At 37.1% G+C, this 18,357-nt stretch overlaps 1 protein-coding gene across 9 annotated transcripts in view; it reads right to left on the minus strand.

The window, feature by feature from the left end:
- The window catches only part of ABI3BP (ABI family member 3 binding protein), a 258,489-nt gene that overhangs the window by 61,874 nt on the left and 178,258 nt on the right, over positions 1-18,357 (minus strand). For 3 of the 9 annotated variants that reach the window (XM_059687989.1, XM_059687988.1, XM_059687985.1), the window contains 10 exons: positions 17,723-17,797; positions 16,768-16,824; positions 15,968-16,039; positions 15,452-15,499; positions 14,638-14,703; positions 12,084-12,158; positions 8,177-8,251; positions 1,650-1,709; positions 1,010-1,057; positions 139-219 (listed from right to left, as the gene is read on the minus strand). In XM_059687989.1, the coding sequence (XP_059543972.1) occupies positions 139-219; positions 1,010-1,057; positions 1,650-1,709; positions 8,177-8,251; positions 12,084-12,158; positions 14,638-14,703; positions 15,452-15,499; positions 15,968-16,039; positions 16,768-16,824; positions 17,723-17,797 (657 nt within the window). The remainder of the gene's footprint in view (positions 1-138; positions 220-1,009; positions 1,058-1,649; positions 1,710-8,176; positions 8,252-12,083; positions 12,159-14,637; positions 14,704-15,451; positions 15,500-15,967; positions 16,040-16,767; positions 16,825-17,722; positions 17,798-18,357) is intronic. The other 6 variants (XM_059687992.1, XM_059687990.1, XM_059687991.1 and 3 more) reach the window with 4 other exon arrangements.

An 18,357-nucleotide genomic window follows, 5' to 3' on the forward strand; every position in this document is an offset into this window, starting at 1 on the left:
AGTGGAGGTTTTATATAATGGTAGAAAGAAACCCTCCATCGCTTGGAAACAACATGAGCACAATGTAATATGGTTTCTTTAAGAGCAAGCCCTAGAAGGTAGGTCCTTACTGGACTGAAATATCAAAACAAAATTTACCCAGAGTGGTTTGTAGATCCTCTTGACTAGAACTTGGTGAAATCATAGGGATGAAAGGGCTGCTTCGGGTCTCTAAAGGAGCTGCAAAAGATAAGCACCAAGGTTTTCAATCCCTAGTTTCAAAAGCCAGTGCCGGATCAGAGTATCATATGAGATTCCTTTATTTGAAACAGAAAAAGGAAAACTTTGAGTTATGGAGAAGAAAATAAAGTGTGCACAGAACCTTAGGAAAATGACTGAAATATTGGCATAATGGTTCTCAACTGTGTTTTCCCACTAAGATAGATAATAAATGCCATTCAATGCTTGACACACTCCATGACCATATTGGCAAGATGGGGTGTGGGCCAGTCCTGGTCCTGAGTCTGTCAGCTGTAGTTCTCCCACCCAACACAGCACATAGGATTACAACACGAGTGAGGATATTATCACTGTGCTTGCTACAATCATCGCAGGTCTGCTCAAGTTTATTTTTAAAAATAAACCATTGGCAAATTTTAGTATTTTGACCAATATTAATGATAATTACTTGCCAGTAATGCTCACAAATTGCTAGTATATCGTATCACTATAGCTGAGAACCACTAAACCAGCAGAAAATGTTAACTGGATGGGCATGAGTGAGGTGGAGTCATTTGGAACATGGAGATAAATGAGGTAGGTGAGGATGGGCTTGGTAGTGAGCTGTCTTAAGCTGGTCTTCAGAGCAAAACTTTTACTTTTCTATTTTGGAAAGAGTGATAATGAGAATGAAATGATGAAACGGTTGTGAGAAGAGATGATGTTTCAATATGATCATTTGAGAAAGACCTGTAATCCTGATGATGGCAAGGAAAACAATTAGACTTGGTCAATATGGGAAAGCCATTACCTATTGTTGTCTCTGGCGGATCAATTCTAAAGGTAACGGGCTGCAGAACTGGGCCAAAAGGAAACCAAAGAAACATATTCGTGAGAATGACTACCTGGTAAAGTAAAAATAGTTTCTGTGTTTCTACACGCATCCATTTGAACATTTAACAATTCTCTAAGAACCATGATAAATATGAGAAAATTATACCTATTAGATGCCACTCAGGAAACTTAGTTTGGTTAAAACATTAAATTTTGTATTCACTGCCACTTTAAGAACATTTTTGAGTCAAGTCCTACATGTTTTACTTCAAAGTACACACACAGTTGGAATGTAGTTATATTTACATTTTGAAATAAGGTGTAAATGGTTGGCTCAGCTAATAATTAGGCCTTATAATATTAACCTGATTTCCTATTCAATGAAAACACTTCTAGGAAAAATAAACTAATTGCACATTGTTCCCTAGTGTTAACCAGGGGGGGAAAAATCAAACAGATTGTATGATTACCCCTTCCCAAAAAGAACTAAAGTACACCTTTTATACTGATACTTTTTTTCAAACGTCTTCCACATCTACAACCATTAAAAAATATTTACCTCAAGAATATTTTTGAAAAATATACTTCCTAATTGGGAAAATAAAAGGTTCATTTACCAGGTTCTCTCTGAGAGGCTTCGTGGTCTGGTTTCTGGGGACGGAGCACATCTCCTGGAACTGAAAGAAAAGGTTACGGAACACTGTGTACTCGACATGTCACCCCTGGACTGAAACAATCCACAGATACACAATCCTGGAAAGTGAGAATGAGGCAAGCGTGCTTTCACAGTGACTAAGGAACAAGGCGAGGAGATACCGTTCTTTTCAAAGTAGAAAAATGTTACTGTCTCAGGAAGGTTCTAGTGGGAGTAGAAAAGAGTTGGTCACAGTTCATTTTGAAGCTTCCCTTGAAAGGGAAAAAAGAGGAAATAACTAATGTAATTAAACACAAGAAGGTAGGTGTCCTTCAAGTTGACTTCAAAATAGAAAGTCAGTTTTTCCCTGAAGTGGTTAGGGGCCATTTGATATTCATACTAAAATTCCATTGATAGCAATAGAAAATACATGATCTTAGATAAAGTGCATAAATGGCCTAAAAATTGATGAAAATGGCAAGAAAGATAAAAGTCTTGAATATCTAAGAGAAAAACAAAGTTTTATTTTAAAAGACGTTAACAGTTATTACGCGAAGAAAACAGTAAAAGGAAATCAGTCTCTCATTAGAAATACCACATGAAAAAAAAGAAAAAGAAATACCACATGAAAAGTTGATGGAGTGCTTGTTTCATAGTAAATACTAGATAATTGTTGCCATTTTTGGCATTCTTAGTGATGTGGCTTTTAGTATATTAGGTATCAGGGCCTCCTGACATATCTATAATAATAAAAGCATAATATGCTAATTAGACCAGACGTCCTTCCAGACGACCTTCCGGAGGAAGCCGGGGCTGCGAGGGAAGCCCCGGTCCCAGGTGCCAGAGGGAAGCTGGTGCCGGCAGTCGGGGGAAGGAAGGCCTACTCTTGTATGAATTTTGTGCTTCGGGTCTCTAGTGAGAATATGAAAATGAAGAACAAAAATGTCAGCGCTACAATAAACCTATTCATTTCAGTACCTGATATCAAGTATATTTTTGATACCTCTGTCCTATTCTATTTTAACAAAATAGAACAGTAGGCTGAGAATTTGATACCTTGTTTCTCAGTGGGGCAAATTTCAGGGGGATTTGCCTATTGCTAGAATCAGATTTCTATGGCAAAGTCTTCTTCCAAGAGCAAGATAATGTGCTTCTTTGACTCAGTTTCCCCACAAGGAGGTCCTTCTCAGCCCTGCTCTCTCACTGAAAGGTTTTCCTGCCACTCCGAAGATTTCATAAATACCAGAGTCCCTTTGTAGGCAGTGTAATTTTCTTGCATCTTATATGATGCTGGGGAAAAATAGAGTTCAGGCTAGAACTCTGCCTCAGAGAAAAATGAAAAAAACCTTTGTAGCAGGTGGCCAAGCACCACTTTACCATTAGTATAAAATAGGTTTTATAAAATGGACATTCACTTTTTATTGCTTTGGGGGATCATACTTAAGGCACATATCACATCTGTTCTTAGTGTAGGCTGCTAACTACCACTGAAATTACAGTTGTGGAATTTGGCACATTGGAAAGAAACTTGACTCAATTAGAACTTCTATAAACTAAAAGGTAATATCCAGGGGAATTAAAAAAATCTGGATTTATTTTTTTTTTGAAGGAAAAAGACAAATTCAAAAAGATCAGTGGTTGTCAAAGTTAGAGAAAACCCATCATTACAGTGACTGTTTCACCTTTGCTGTGTAGTATTTTGGGGAATTCAAATGGTAAAATATGAGGAATTTCCTGTTATAAATCAAACTAGATGTTTATCTGGAGGGTGAAGGAGAAGGTACTTGGATTTGGGTCCGTGAAGGTCATGACTAATACAAAGTGCCAGTAGTTTATAAATAACCTAATTGGTTACAGTGTTGGACTATACAGCGGGAGCTGGGGTTAAGGAAGGGAGACCCAGAAGAAATGTGCAACCAATGAATCCACCATATTGTAAACGCATTCCTCGCTACTGCTTCAGCTGCCTGGGGAATGTGGATTCCTGCCGCTGCGATTGGCACTTGGTGACCATGAAGTGATGATGTAATAAACTGCCACAGCAGGCTTTCTAAAGCAGCTAAAATCAGTGGAGGGAAAAAAATATAGAAATATTCATGCGAAAGCGTTATGAATCACTCTCTTGCTTGGTCAGTTGCAGCTTTAAGAAATGCAAGTTGTTGTGTTTTTTTTTCCCTTTTTCCCCATGTGCATGCCTCTGTGTATTACATTAAAAAAGAGCATGATTCCTAAAACCCAAACCTTCCATGCTGGGGGAAACAATGTAAATAATGACAATTTTTTTTTAAGAGGACACTTTTGATTTCCTTATAAGAATATTTACCATTATCATATTTTGGACTCAATTATATTAACCAACTTACCATGTATATTAATGAACCAATCAATGAAATGAACTATCTTTCTGAATAAAGGGCACCGCTCCAGAGAAAAGTTCAACTAGCACACGACAATTATGAGGAGCATGTCTAATATGGACAAATGAAAACGAATGTGCATGGATGTTATGCCAGGTGAGGAATCAATATGTTATTCCCTGACGAAGATGGCGAAATAGGAAATCTGCAATAAGGTTTACCCTGCAACAGGCTACAAAGAGACTGATCCCATAGCAAAGGAATACATGTAGGCTACACACTCTTCCACCTCCAGCTCTCTATCCCTTTATTCTGACCTGGTTCCCTGAGGTCCAGTCTGAGAGGAAGCAGGTTCCCTGCCATTTTGGAGGCCACTTTGCAAGCTCAACCTGGGGTCTTGGGCCGCGCTCCCTCCCCTGTCTCTGGGACCTTTTGCTTTCCATTATTTCTACTATTTTATATTTTCTCCATTAGTCCATATTTCCATTTGTCCATCAATTTCTTCCCCTCTACCTGTAAAACAGATCAAATGCCTCAGTATCTTTAAAAAAGTCATCCCCTGACATGGCTCCTTTGTCACACCATCCCTCTCTTGCTCTCATCCTTTAATCCAGTGGTTCTCAACCTTCCTAATGCCGCGACCCTTTAATACAGTCCCTCATGTTGTGGTGACCCCCAATTTCATTGTTATAAATTGAACATAATTAAAGCACAGTGATCACAAAAACAATATGTAATTATATACATGTTTTCCGATGGTCTTAGGCGACCCCTGTGAAAGGGTCGTTTGACCCCCAAAGGGGTCGCGACCCACAGGTTGAGAACCGCTGCTTTAATCAAAACCTTCTATCTGACTCTGCATCCTGGTCTCTCAATTACATCTCCTCCATCCACTGTGGTCTGGCTTCCACTGCACTGACCTTCAACCACGGACCCGTGCACGATTCCTTACCCATGGTTTTGAAGTCCAAAATGCTCTGACACCGAACAATTAAAAACAAACAAACAACCAAACTCATTTCACAGCAAAACCTAACTAGAACTGGCCTCTTTGCAGTTTTTATGTGTCTTGTGTAGTATGACTCTTCATACTTCTCATGGCAGACACATTAATATGCTTGCAACCTGAAAATTGCTGAATTCCAAAGCATCAGCCCATGGTTTTCAGACACAGGTCTGAGCACCTGAGCTATCAAGTCCAGCAGCTCTTCTGACCCCTCACAGGCGTTGCTGACCACCCTTTCCTGCCTCACCTCCTGATCCATCTTCCCTGGGACTCTCCTGTCTGCTGGCTCCTCCTCCTCTGCCCACTCCTCCTAGAAAGAACTGTGTTGCCCAAGGCTTTGGCCTCTGACCTCTTATTTCCTCAGTCTGTCCTTTCTCCTGGATGATGTCATCCACTCACAAGATTTAAGAACCTTCTATATAGGCGACTCCCAAATCTACATCCCACATCTTGACTTCTGTTTAGATATCCTGAAATACATGTCAACCACCAGTCAGATATTCCCACTGGAACGTCCTACTGGCCCTGCAAACCCAGCACATCCGAACACCAGCTTTCCTCCTTCCTGCAGGGCCATCCTTCTCTCCCTAACACCATTCAGTCATTGGCTAGGGTTCTAGGCCCTCGCAATTCCATCTCAAAGGCATTTCAGCATCACGCCCTTTCTTCCTCAGTGCAAATGTGCTGCAGTGTGACTGCAAGTTAGAATTTGCCAAACAGAGTGGTTTACGCAGAACAGCTGTGAGGATTGCATAGCTTGCAGAAATCTAGATTTTCTCCCTGGTTTGCTCCCAGCAAATCCTAGACTGACTTATCGGATCCAGGTCTAAAAATTCAACTTTGCTACCTCTGATAGCTCTCAGTATAAATGTGGAGGTAAACATTGCGATAAAACATAACTGTCCTGATTTCAGCACATTTTGCATTTTTTAGACTTTTACAGAGCATCTATTTCTCTAGGATAACCGTAAATATTAAGTACATATGTAATTTACCTCTGTTTTGGGGAAATAACCAACAGGAGCCTATAAACAAGGTCTTGGGTTCACCAGGAGGCAAACCTGAGACACAACCCAGAAACTGTTTGAACACTTGTTTGAAACATAGTAACAGTAGCTTCATGATTATTCTTATAGGCCTCACGTCCCTGAAGCACCAGGGAACTCCCTGATGAATACAGATCAGTGGGACCAACACCAGATCTAGAGACAGAATTCTAACTGGATGACTGGATTTAGAGAATTAACAGAGTCAGCCCCAGGGAAGCTCCACAGGAACTGTTTGTGCTGTTGTTTCACTGCTCACTTACAGGCTAGAATTTCTGTGAAAACAAAGGTGTTTCGTAAAATTAAGGCACATATTAGGCATTTCAAAGCAATAAAAAAAGTTCATTTGATATAGTGGTTTAATGAGATTAAGTAACATCAGGACCAATAGTATTGCTTTCTCTCTTGAAAAAGAAAAGTGAGTAACATCACTCAGATCTACTGCTGCTATCTGTAATAACTCAATTTCTGTTACATTTTTTCCACAATTGAAAATAAGAAGCCAATCTTTTGCAAGCGGGAAGATCACCGTTGGGGTGTGTGTGTGTGTGTGTGGTGTGTGTGTGTGAGGTGTGTGTGTGTGGGGTGTGTGTGTGTGGGGGGGGTGTGTGTGGTGTGTGTGTGTGTCGTGTGTGTGTGTGGTGTGTGTGTGTGTGTGTGGGGGGTGTGGTGTGTGTGTGTGTGTGTGTGTGGTGTGTGTGTGTGTGTGGTGTGTGTGTGTGTGTGTGGTGTGTGTGTGTGTGGGGGTGTGTGTGTGGGGTGTGTGTGTGTGTGTTTAAATGGCATTTACAATGTTGGCTGCCGGTTTAGTGATACAAATTTAAATTCCAGGCTTCAGGGCCAAGGAGCCCCTCCCTAGCCTACCACCACCTGCAACAACCAGATAATTCCCTAGCAACAACACCCTCCTCCCACTCACAATCTGAAAACACTACAGCAACTGAATTCAGACTTGCTTCCAAAATGCCATCATTTCAAGACACAGATTAGAAATACTTTTGGTCCTGAGAATAGTCAATATGCTTCTAGGAGCACTAGGAATTTATAATTGGATCTTTAAAAAGAAAGAGAAAAAAACTGATAGTATTTCCCAGGTACTCTAGTTAAAAATGGGTTAGTTTTGCTTATTACACAACTGTTCAGCCAACAGTTCTTAAGGCCACTTGAAGACCTGGAGCACTGGTGGCAAGACCCAGAAAAGGTCTGATCCTTGCAGTCCCCACCCTGGATACTCCCGCAAATATGAGATTATTCCTCATAAATGGGCAAAAGGCCTTCTCAAGAGATAGGCAAGATATAAATTTATAGCTAAAAAAAACCTTTATTCTGTGTGTGTGTGTAACAGTTTTTTTTCTGAACCTAAGCTATTGCTCCATGAACTGGTAAAAGAATTTGACAGAAAAAACAAACAAGCAAATAAACAGAAAAAACACTCAGTGCTGGATAGTGTTAAATTTCTAAACCCAAGAAAATGGTTAAACACCATTTCTTTTGTTTGTAAAAACGTAATTTATCATTTTGGGGGAAAATTTTTGAATTCTTTATCTTATTTTGGTGGAACATTGGAATATAGCAGAGTTAATATTGGCAGGTCATTTTTTTTTTTTTTTTTTTTTTTGGTAAGGCAGAAGATAAGGGAAGTTTAGTTCTAAAAGAAACATTTTATTCTTGGCATAAGTCTCTGCTTTTTGATTGTATAAATCAGGGGTCCTCAAACTACGGCCCGCGGGCCACATGCAAATACAAATATTGTATTTGTTCCCGTTTTGTTTTTTTACTTCAAAATAAGATATGTGCAGTGTGCATAGGAATTTGTTCATAGTTTTTTTTTTAAACTATAGTCCGGCCCTCCAACGGTCTGAGGGACAGTGAACTGGCCCCCCGTTTAAAAAGTTTGAGGACCCCTGGTATAAATAGCTTACTATATGAGCACTTAGAGAAGTCTTATGAAACCTTTGAAATGATCATGCCATGTATGATACAACATGATATCTTAACATAAGTGAAATATTGACCTCATATCCAATGAGCTCTTATGTCTCATTGCAGCAGAGTGTGACAATAGAATGCATTTGGCTCAAGTATGAAATAAAACATTTACCAGGTGGAGTATATGACACTTCTGGCCTTGGTGACATTTTTGGTTTTGAAGTAACACGCTGGAACGCCTTAGGAGCTGAAAGAGAGAACTCGGATCATGAGTTCTGCCAGCATCTCCTGGTCATGCTTAACACATATGATTTGACAAAGTGTAAGCCTGACAATAAAAAGAATTGGAAAATGGTAGGTAGAAAAATAAACCTCAAGCTCTAAAAATAGATCAGTTAGATTTCCAGATGCTTGTAGAAAATGAAAACTAAGAAATGCAAAATTTGACTAAGCATAAGGGTAGGATGGAGAACACTTAAAAATCTTCATTTCAGAAGAGATTACGAAATTAATGAAAGAAGAATTAATATTCTTCTTTTCTAGATGTTTGCTTGACTTCTCACCCCTCCCCCACAACACACACATAGCCTATGTTTTCTTTGAAGATGAATTCAATGAGTCAGAGTAGAAGCCCATGAAGCATGAATAAGAAAAAGAGAAGCTTAAAGTCAAATCAGGCCACAGCAGAAAGGGAAGTGAGCATGGAAGGGATGGAGTGGGTGGGCTGGCACTCCACTCTTCCTGCAATTCTTCAGTTCCAAATAAACCTTTAAATGAACATGTCTGCAAACTAAAATTGTCTTTCCACAACTGTTCCTTTGTAACAGGTGCTAATGTAATAGATCCCAGGAAAAAAAAACCTAATTTATTTATAGCGCATTTTACAATTTCAAAAATGCTTTCATAAAGATTGTGCCCTTTGGTTCTTATGAGAATGCTGGGAGGAAGGAGCTATCAGCTTCACTCTGAAGATTTGGGTTGGTGACTACCTGCCTGAGGTCACACAGTTATTAAGTACCAGAGAAAAGGCTTCGGCTAAAGCTGAGGTCCAGGCACTATCACTAGGTCCAAACACTTGGATTCTCTGTACCCACGTTCTGCACGTCACATTTTAACTTGTTCCTCATTTTTATGAGGAAATGACAAATCTGTGCTAACTCAAAGGATGATTGTGAGAATTAAATGTGGGAATGATGTGAAAACTCTACTACTATAATTTTTTCCCCCATTTCTAGAAAAATCTTTACAAAGTTGACATTGAAGGATCTGAGGACATTCTAATTTTCACTTTGCTCCTACAAAAACTAGGAACACTTATAGTTTGGATGATTATAAGATTTCTAGGTATACAATTAATAATGGGATTATTAAGTATTGCCCATGAATATAGAAATTCAAAAATCAAATCTTTATTTAATGACAAAATATTCTTCATAATTTGTTCCAAATTTTTTTTATCTCACTTTGCCTTCAATGGCAAATATAGACTTAAATTTTGCCATCTAATTTATAAAAATAATTCATGTATAAATAAGAAGAAAGCTGGCATGTCCATTTAAAGAATTTCATCCTAAAAAAGTGGTGGATGAACACATGTGTATGCACTATTGTCAGATGATACCCTTACAGCCCAACAATAGTAATTTCATTTGTTATTATACATGTGAGCAGGACATTCTCCCATCCCAAAAGCCTTTTGAAGTCCATAAAAAGCTGGCCAAGGTTAGAGAGGAAGTACTAGAATTTGAATATCTGTATTTGAAATATTTAGTAATACATACGAATACATACATAAGCATTCTTGAAAGACTATAAAACCCAAGATATTACTGGGATTTATTAGGTAAGATCAAGTTCTCTTGGGTAAGAGAGATCCTAATTTCATCCACTTTTAAGAGGAATAATTAGAATGTATTTTGTTTTTCCCGATCAATTTTACAAATTGTTCCCTTGCATTAAGTATCACCAACAAAGCCAGACGTATTTGATTGCAGCTATTTTCTATGGGAGATGCTAATGGATTGGGAATTAGTTGCCTGAGTTGGGACAGAATCAGGAGGCTCTGTTGCTTGTTTGGCAGCCACTCAAGGGTTTCAGATGTAGAGAGTGTAATGCATTGAGCTTATGACTCTATTGTTCTGAAGCTGCATATCTTGTGGAGGGAGCTTGGCTAATGGTCTAAATCAAACAAATTTGAAACTTTGAATATAGTATAATAATGGAAATTTAGAGTAAGCTGCTAATTTATTATTCCATATTTCTATATGTAGAGAGGACAGCTCAAAAAGAAAATTATGAATGTCTTTTTTGTTACTTCATATCTCTTTTATTTTTTTAATTTTACTAACCAGGAATTTATATTCCCAATGTCTTAACTCCAAGCACTTATTTTTCATCTCTACTCTTATTTTTCAACATTCATTAAACTTTCATGCTTTTTTATTTATTTCCATTTCTCCTTTTTTGTTACTTTTGTTCTATGCTTTATATTCAAATAAAAAATTGAGAGAATTCTCATGTGATTTGAATTGATTTATTTTTAAAATTAGATTTCGGTTTCCTATGTATAAATTTAATCTACTTGCTTTGTTTTTTATTCCTATTCTATTCATTAATCATTAATTCTTTCCCCCAGTATTTCTTATATATTAATGTTACACATGTATTTATTATTATTTTAAATTTCTCATTCTATTAAGAGATTGTTGTCTTGTTACCCTCATATACTTATGTATCATACCCATATTATCTTCATATCAAAATTTTAGTAATTAAGTAATACACATTTTAAAGTACATTAAAGCAGATTTAAATGAGCTAGATGTGAACATAGAATCTACTTTTAAGGAATTTCCTTTTAAAGAAAAAAATAGCAGGTAAAATTTCTCTCAGAATCAGACCTTAAAGACCATGCCAAAATATATAGTTTTTTTCTTTCAATAGGGATACTAAGCTATGATTATAGGATTTGTGGTGGGAATTCAGAACTGCTACCTGCTAACGTTTTCCTTTCCCATTTTTGAAAGCAGACCATGTATAAATGATAAATTTAAATTTAGGTGACTGGCCTAGACTATAACTTCCTAGATCATGGAAGGATTCAATTTTGTTTCACATTCCTAGTGTTTAGTGCATTGCCTGGCACATGGTCAGAATGCAATAAATATTTGTTGAATGACTGATTAAATGTATTAAATAGTCACTTCAGCATGAAGGGGTGACATATTTGAAATTAGAAGAGAAGAGACACGGGAGATCAGTTGAACGATGACAATAGACTAGGCATGACTGGGTAGATGCGTGGAGTAGGCACCAATGCTAGAATGTCCCATACTTAGTAACAGATGAGCTACAGAGACTGGGTGAGAATGAGAGGTAAGAATCAGATATAAAATGGTGAGAACCTGTCACAGGTGTAACAGAAAGGTGGAAAAACAATAAGCTTTCTTTGAGGCATGTCAAGTTTATGGTATTCCAACATGGAGATTGGCTGAGGTAGCTGGAGAAATTAGAGAAGAGCTGGTTAAGAGTTGGGTTAGAGTTAAACATTCAAATGAGAGCTTCTTGAACAGAATAAAAAATAGTTTATAATGAATCTTATTTGGGTCCTTATCAAAATTTTACAGCAAAACAACCAAAGCAATATAATATAATTGTTATGCTATAGGAGAGGACATATATGTTTATTCTTCATGACATTAATGTTAAATAAAATCGACTGAAAACTTAAAAACAAAAAACAAAAACCAAACTAGGTGATTGGCAAGAGGAGGCCCATTCAAGGACCATGGAAGCATTAGGGATTCTCAAGCTGGAAAAGGCAGAGAGAGTAGACAGGTTACTCTTAAGAAATTCCATTCCTCTCCATCTCCTACTCAAAATAATACAATACTAGGGAACTTTCTGGAATAACTTATTCCAAGAATACACTTTTCAGTATAAAAGCAAATGTAAATATTTATCAGGTTTCAATGGAAGACCTGTTTTACCAGAGTTAAAAAACCCAACTCACAATAATTCAGCAGAACAACTTCACTAACATCAAACTTTTCAGGCTAGAATGTAAAATGTGTATTTACCTGGCTGTGTCTGAGGGACTCTTGGACGTGGAGATGTTTTTGCTTTGGGAGGAGTGCGCGCTGTCTGCTTGGGAGCTAAAAGAAAGGACATAAGGCTTGGAGCTCTTGAGCTCTTGCAAGAATCACAGTTATTTAACAGCCTCTAGGCTCTCAGAGATGTTTGTGGAGTGACTGATGAGCTACATGCACAACAATTCATGCAGTTAAATCTCCCATACAGCTGCGAAGTATAGGAAGACAATTTCTTGTTACAGCAGAAAACAAGAGGGAACATTAAACGACATCCAAGATATTCAGCTGGCAAATGAAGCAGTTAGAATTCTAGAAACATCTACTTTAAGTAACTTTTAAACAGGTTAAAATAAATTTCATAATAACAAGTATTCATCCTTACACGTTTACACCATTTTATCAGATTATCCCAGTATAATACATATTTTGAGTGCAAATAGATACAATTTTTTTTAAAGTTCGCATGTCACATCCCAAATATACCTAGAAAAAAATGAATGTATTTTAGTAGCAAGTGCTGATGGAAAAATTAATCTTATTAAAGAAAATAATTTTTATTGGTCATACTGGGGAAGAGAAATTGAACAGAAATTAAAACAAAAGATTACTGAAGAAAGTCATTCCTTCGCTGGGCAATTCACAAAGGAGTTCTAGGACACTCGGTATAAAAACCAATTATTTCTTCACCAAGGAGATGAACAGTCTATGCTGCTGGGGAAAAGGAATTATCAAATGCAAGGTTGCAGTTAGTGGAAACATCTCATTTAGTTGGACTAAAGTGTATCTGGTATAAGAGGGTAAGACTAACAAAATGTTTTCCAAGGTCAGGGAGTTCCAGGTACCTTACAAAAAGATTGCTGAAAATAAGAACTATTAGATACTAGAAGTTTCTAGAGTCTGCAGAGACTTCCTCAGGAAACTAAGTCAAATATGCAAGGCATGCAATGGTTTTAGTGGAATCTTCTTGCCTGTAGAGAGATAAACACCAGGATATGTTGGCGGTTACACTGGTTTAGGAGCCTGCAACCTGGAGTGTTAGAGCTCCCTTTGCTAATCACTGGGTGACAGCGCAGGATCTCCATCAAAAGGTACAGAATATTTATTTATTTGTTTGTTTGTTTGTTTATTTATCTGAAGCAGTGGTTCTCAATCTTCTGGCCCTTTAAATACAGTTCCTCATGTTGTGACCCAACCATAAAATTATTTTCGTTGCTACTTCATAACTGTAATGTTGCTACTGTTATGAATCATAATGTAAACATCTGATCTGCAGGATGGTCTTAGGTGACCCCTGTGAAAGGGTCGTTCGACCGCCAAAGGTGTCGCGACCCACAGGTTGAGAACCGCTGACTAAAGTTTTACATATGTCTCCTTTCCCCCCAACTGATCCCCCACCAAGCCATTCCCACCCTAGGCAAGCCCCACCACCCCAGTGTTGTGTTCACTGGTTATGCCAATATGCATGCAAAGGTACAGAATTTTTAAAGAGCCCTTCCAATTCTAAGGTTTTCTGATTCTAGAGTTTCTTTCAGCTTTATGATTTCCCGACTCCCAACTTCCTTGCTTGCTGAGGTTCCTGACAGGCTATTTGCTTCCTCCAGGGAATAGGAAAAATAGTTTGCAGGTAAAGGCATATCATGAGGCAATGCCACAAAAATGATTCAGAAAGAGATAAGAATCACTAATAGTATTTACATTTAAACATTTCAATAATTTAATTATTTTACAGCTATTAAAAACAATAAACTTCAAAAAGCTTGAGCTAACTGACACAGGTTCAATATTTATTAGGATGTTTCTGTGAACAATGAGTAAAATAAATAGCTCTATCTTTGGAAATAGAGCCATATAAAAAGTCCGATGGCAATCAAAACACAAGTTTGGACTTATGTGTAATAAACTCCTATTCCAAGAGAGTCTATAAATATTGAGAGGGCTTTTCCTTATGATCAGAAGCATATTTAGTTATCGATGTTAATGACTTGTTTTCCTTAATTTCCAACTCCACCATCAAGTAAACCTTTTATGATTTTTCAAAGTCACTGGTTTGATTTCAGTTTCTCTTATTTGCATGCAGTGAAATGGTCAAACCACTGCAGGAAGGAGTGGAAAGAAGTAACGGACCGGAAAATGACAAGGTGACAGGCCAGTAATACCTTTTATCTGGATTGTGTGGTGAAAGTTGTTTCTGTTAATACATGACCACAGAACTTGTAAAACTAGTCAAGATGATTAAGTACTTAAAATTAGGATATCTATCTATATTTAAATGGAATGTAAGTGGTCTTCCCCAGAAACATTACTACTTCCCATGTTAAACACTTGCACAGCAGCTGAAAGGTGTTTTTCAGCCATACTGTAAAGACTATTCACCACACGTGGCGGCTACAAGTGATGCACAGATGGGAAGAGGGGCAGTGACAACTGTGAGCTGAGTGATGAAGGTGGGGCTTCCAACGTCAAGCAGTGCCCTTGTTACCTTTCCATCCTTACGTTCTGCAAACACTCACCTTCTACATCAAGTACAAAATAATGTATTTACCCGGTCCAGTCTGAGGCTCATTTGGGCTGAGTAGAATTACAGTTTGGGAAGGCGGAGTTGATGCTTCTATGCTCATTAAAGGAGAATAACTGAGGTTACCATGGTGTTTTGCATACCTTAAGTACAGATGACAGAAATGATGGTAACAAGTAGACTTTTTTTTTTTTTTTAAAGAAACTGCAACTCTGCAGCAAAAATAGCATTCCTCTTTCTTCATAATGCCTTAGTTTTTTTAAAAAAATGCTTGGAGATGACAGGTTATAAAAATACGTTCAAAGTAAGTAATGTCCTTATTTTTAAAATTTTCCCTTCACCCTAGTACCTCCTCAACAATGATAGAAAGATATATTCCATAGTAACCATAAAGGGAAAAACAAAGTAATAAAAAAAGTGATAAATAAAGCTAAGCCAATTCAAGAAGCATTGACTTTCACTTAAATAACAGAGAAAACATCAAACATGCAAATGAACATGATGGAATGAGTGTTAAGGGAAAATGTGTTGCCAGGGTAGAAAGTATGAATGGATCGTTATACAAAATACATTATCTGAAATATTCAACACAACATCAAGCTGGCAGAATATGCAATGTTAGGGAAAAGATGCTTTAGATTTGATAGTTTCACTGACTTAAAGTAGGGACAGAGACCAGGTCTCAATACAAAACTGAGTGAACAAAGAGACTTCTTGGACAATGGTTATAAATAGAAGAATCTAGAAATGATGTTGCAACATGAATTCACAATGAGAGAGAACCTGAGGTTCTCAGATGATGGTGGCAATGAGGACAAAAGCTGCTTCGGTATGTCATTACCTAACGCGGTCTCGGGTGGTTCAGACACATTTGTAATAGATTCCACAACTGTATCAAAAAAAGGAGAACAATTTTAAAAATTGTCAGACGTCCAGCTATAGTCAAGTATTTTTCTTTAATATCAACACATCTCATTCTCTTAAGATTTTGCATCATATTTTTACAGATAGGACAATGAATTTAGACAAGAAAAAACAGAACCAAGAGTGGAAATTCCATCCTATAAAACTAACCCTAATTAACCCAACTAATATTTATGTTTTAACTGTTATTAACTGGTTATCAATTGTTATTATGCCTCAATATTTAGATACTGCCGAGAAACTGAAATCTATTTCTGTATTCAGAGAGCCTATTATCATGTTAAGAATCCAAGAAGTTGGAAGCTATAGCTCTTCAAATCTATTCAGTTGAAGAACAAGTACAACAGCTTGAACTTCCATGTTCCATGGACATAATATACGTGAACTAAATATTGTTTAATTAAATGAATCAAAGCATGAAAACCTTTACCACCTTCAGTCTTTGGCTCCTCTGGCCTGAGTGGTGCTTTGGAAGTGGGATCTACATAATCTGTCTCGGCTGATGCTAGGGAGGAAACGGAATGTGTGGTTAGTGGTGGGCAGCCCATAGTACTCTGTAATGGAATATTGCTTAATGTGAAAACAAAGATTACTAGATACATCTGTGAGAATAACATTTAGGTGATTTATGAAGATGACTACAATTTAAGATGGCAGAATGAAATCAGGAAATAAAGGCAATGTGGGAAAACACACACACATCACACACACACCACACACACACCATACACACATCACACACACACCACACACACACCATACACACACCACACACACACACACACATACACACACACACACTAACTACAGCAATTTCTACCTGGAGCAAAGCAGCTTGTTTCACTTCCTTACATTTTTAAGAAAAGAATTCTAGTGAAAAAAGACATAGAGTGAGTCCTTGGGAATCATGAGGATGAATACTACAAATGATATTAAAATGAAAAATAGCATGTGCATATTTATATTGAAAGAGTGATCAGAACATAACAATGTAAAATTTGCATCCGGACAGAGAGAACTAAATAAGGAAATTGTGAAACTTGCATAGCAGTAGAGCAGACACCAGCACAATGTTCTCAATATAATGTTTGACTTTCAAGACTCACTAGATGAGCACAGACAAGACGTGAGGAGCTATGAAATGTCACAAAGCATTAGGGCATTCAAAGAGGACTTCCACAATGAGATGGAGAAAGCACATATACCCGACTTCCAATTAGGAAACATTTTTACCTCTAGCTCCCTCTGATGACTCAGTGCTAAATGTAACATATTCCAGGCCTTCAGAAACTAGTAAAAAAACAACAACACAGGATGATACAATTGATCACTATGGGTTGTTGTGAACATTGAATGGATGAATACAAACTATTTAGAAAAGTGCCTTGTACCTATAACTGCTCCATGCTAGCCGATATGATAATACGTTATTACTAAAACCAAAAGAAGCTCTGATAACTGAATTGAACTCACAATTATATAAATGTTGTAGGTTACCAATAACAACCATACCTTGTGCTGCTAACATGTGTACTCAAATGCCATTAGCTAATTAAAAGATGCACAAAGGAGATGAATAAGATTACTATCCTATGCTATAAAAACTAAGATCCAATGTTTCAAGATAAATGTTAGGGTGTAACAACAGCATTGCTAAGGATGTTTTAAAAATTTAGTTTTCAATTTTGAAGGCAATAAGTTCAGGTTTATATTGTATAAGTAAAGTTTTTTTTATCTTTTCTGAAGGGAGAACTTTCTCCTTCCTTGATGGTCACAATTGAACTAGCATTTGTTTCACGTGGCAGAACAGAATCAAGCTTACTGCTAAACCGTACCACAAATTCATAGCTGTTAGTGAAAACTAAGGATAAAGAATAAAATCAGTTCTTTTAAGTAGTTTTGTGGATTACTTAATCAGATACATGATTATTATCTAAAATGAAACAGAGCAAACAGTGAAATAAAGGTAAGTTTTTCTACACTGTTGAGTAACATAAGATAAACTTAATGCATTACCAAGTTAACACCAATATACAGTCATGGAAAGAGCATCATACAATATGTAGAGAGAGTTGTTAAATGTGCATTCTTCTGTGGTTTTTTTTTTTTTCATATTTGGAAATACAACCCTTGAAGTTTATCCCTTGAAGCTCACAGTATATCCAGATAAATAAAACAATCTATTTACCAGGTTGACTTTGTGTCATTTCTAGACTTGGTGATGTCACTGGTCTCAAAATAAGAGTTTGAAGATCAGTAGGAGCTGAAAGAAGAGGATCTAAGTTGTCAATTATGTATAATTTATTTCATAGGTTTTAGGCAAGGATAGCAATGAACTGAAATGCATAGACCCTCAAAATAGTAGGATGATGGAGAGCTCATGCAGACTATGCATTATTTAAAGCAGAAATTGGCAAACTATGGCCTTCCTCTGCTTGGCCTGTGAGCTAAGCATGTTTTGTACATTGTTAAAGGATGGAAAATATTTAAAAGAACAGTAATATTTCATAACATGTAAAAGAGGTATGAAATTCAAATAAAGTTTTATGGGAACAAAGACACATCCACAAACTAAGATAATCCAAGGCATATTTACATATCATTTACATATTGGCTTTGGTTGCCTTCAGGCTAAATTGCAGAATTGAATAGTTGTGACAGAGACTGAATGGCCTGCAAAGTCTAAAATATTCACTAATTCTTCACATAAGAATTTTTTCTGACCCCTGATCTAAAGCATCCTTCTAGAAAAAGCAAGAGCTTATTTTAAAAAAATCAGGTTATCGTTAATTATTGCATCTGAATCTGAATTCCCACAAGGGC

Source organism: Myotis daubentonii, chromosome 3 (assembly GCF_963259705.1).
Source record: "Myotis daubentonii chromosome 3, mMyoDau2.1, whole genome shotgun sequence".
NCBI classification, from domain to species: domain Eukaryota; kingdom Metazoa; phylum Chordata; class Mammalia; order Chiroptera; family Vespertilionidae; genus Myotis; species Myotis daubentonii.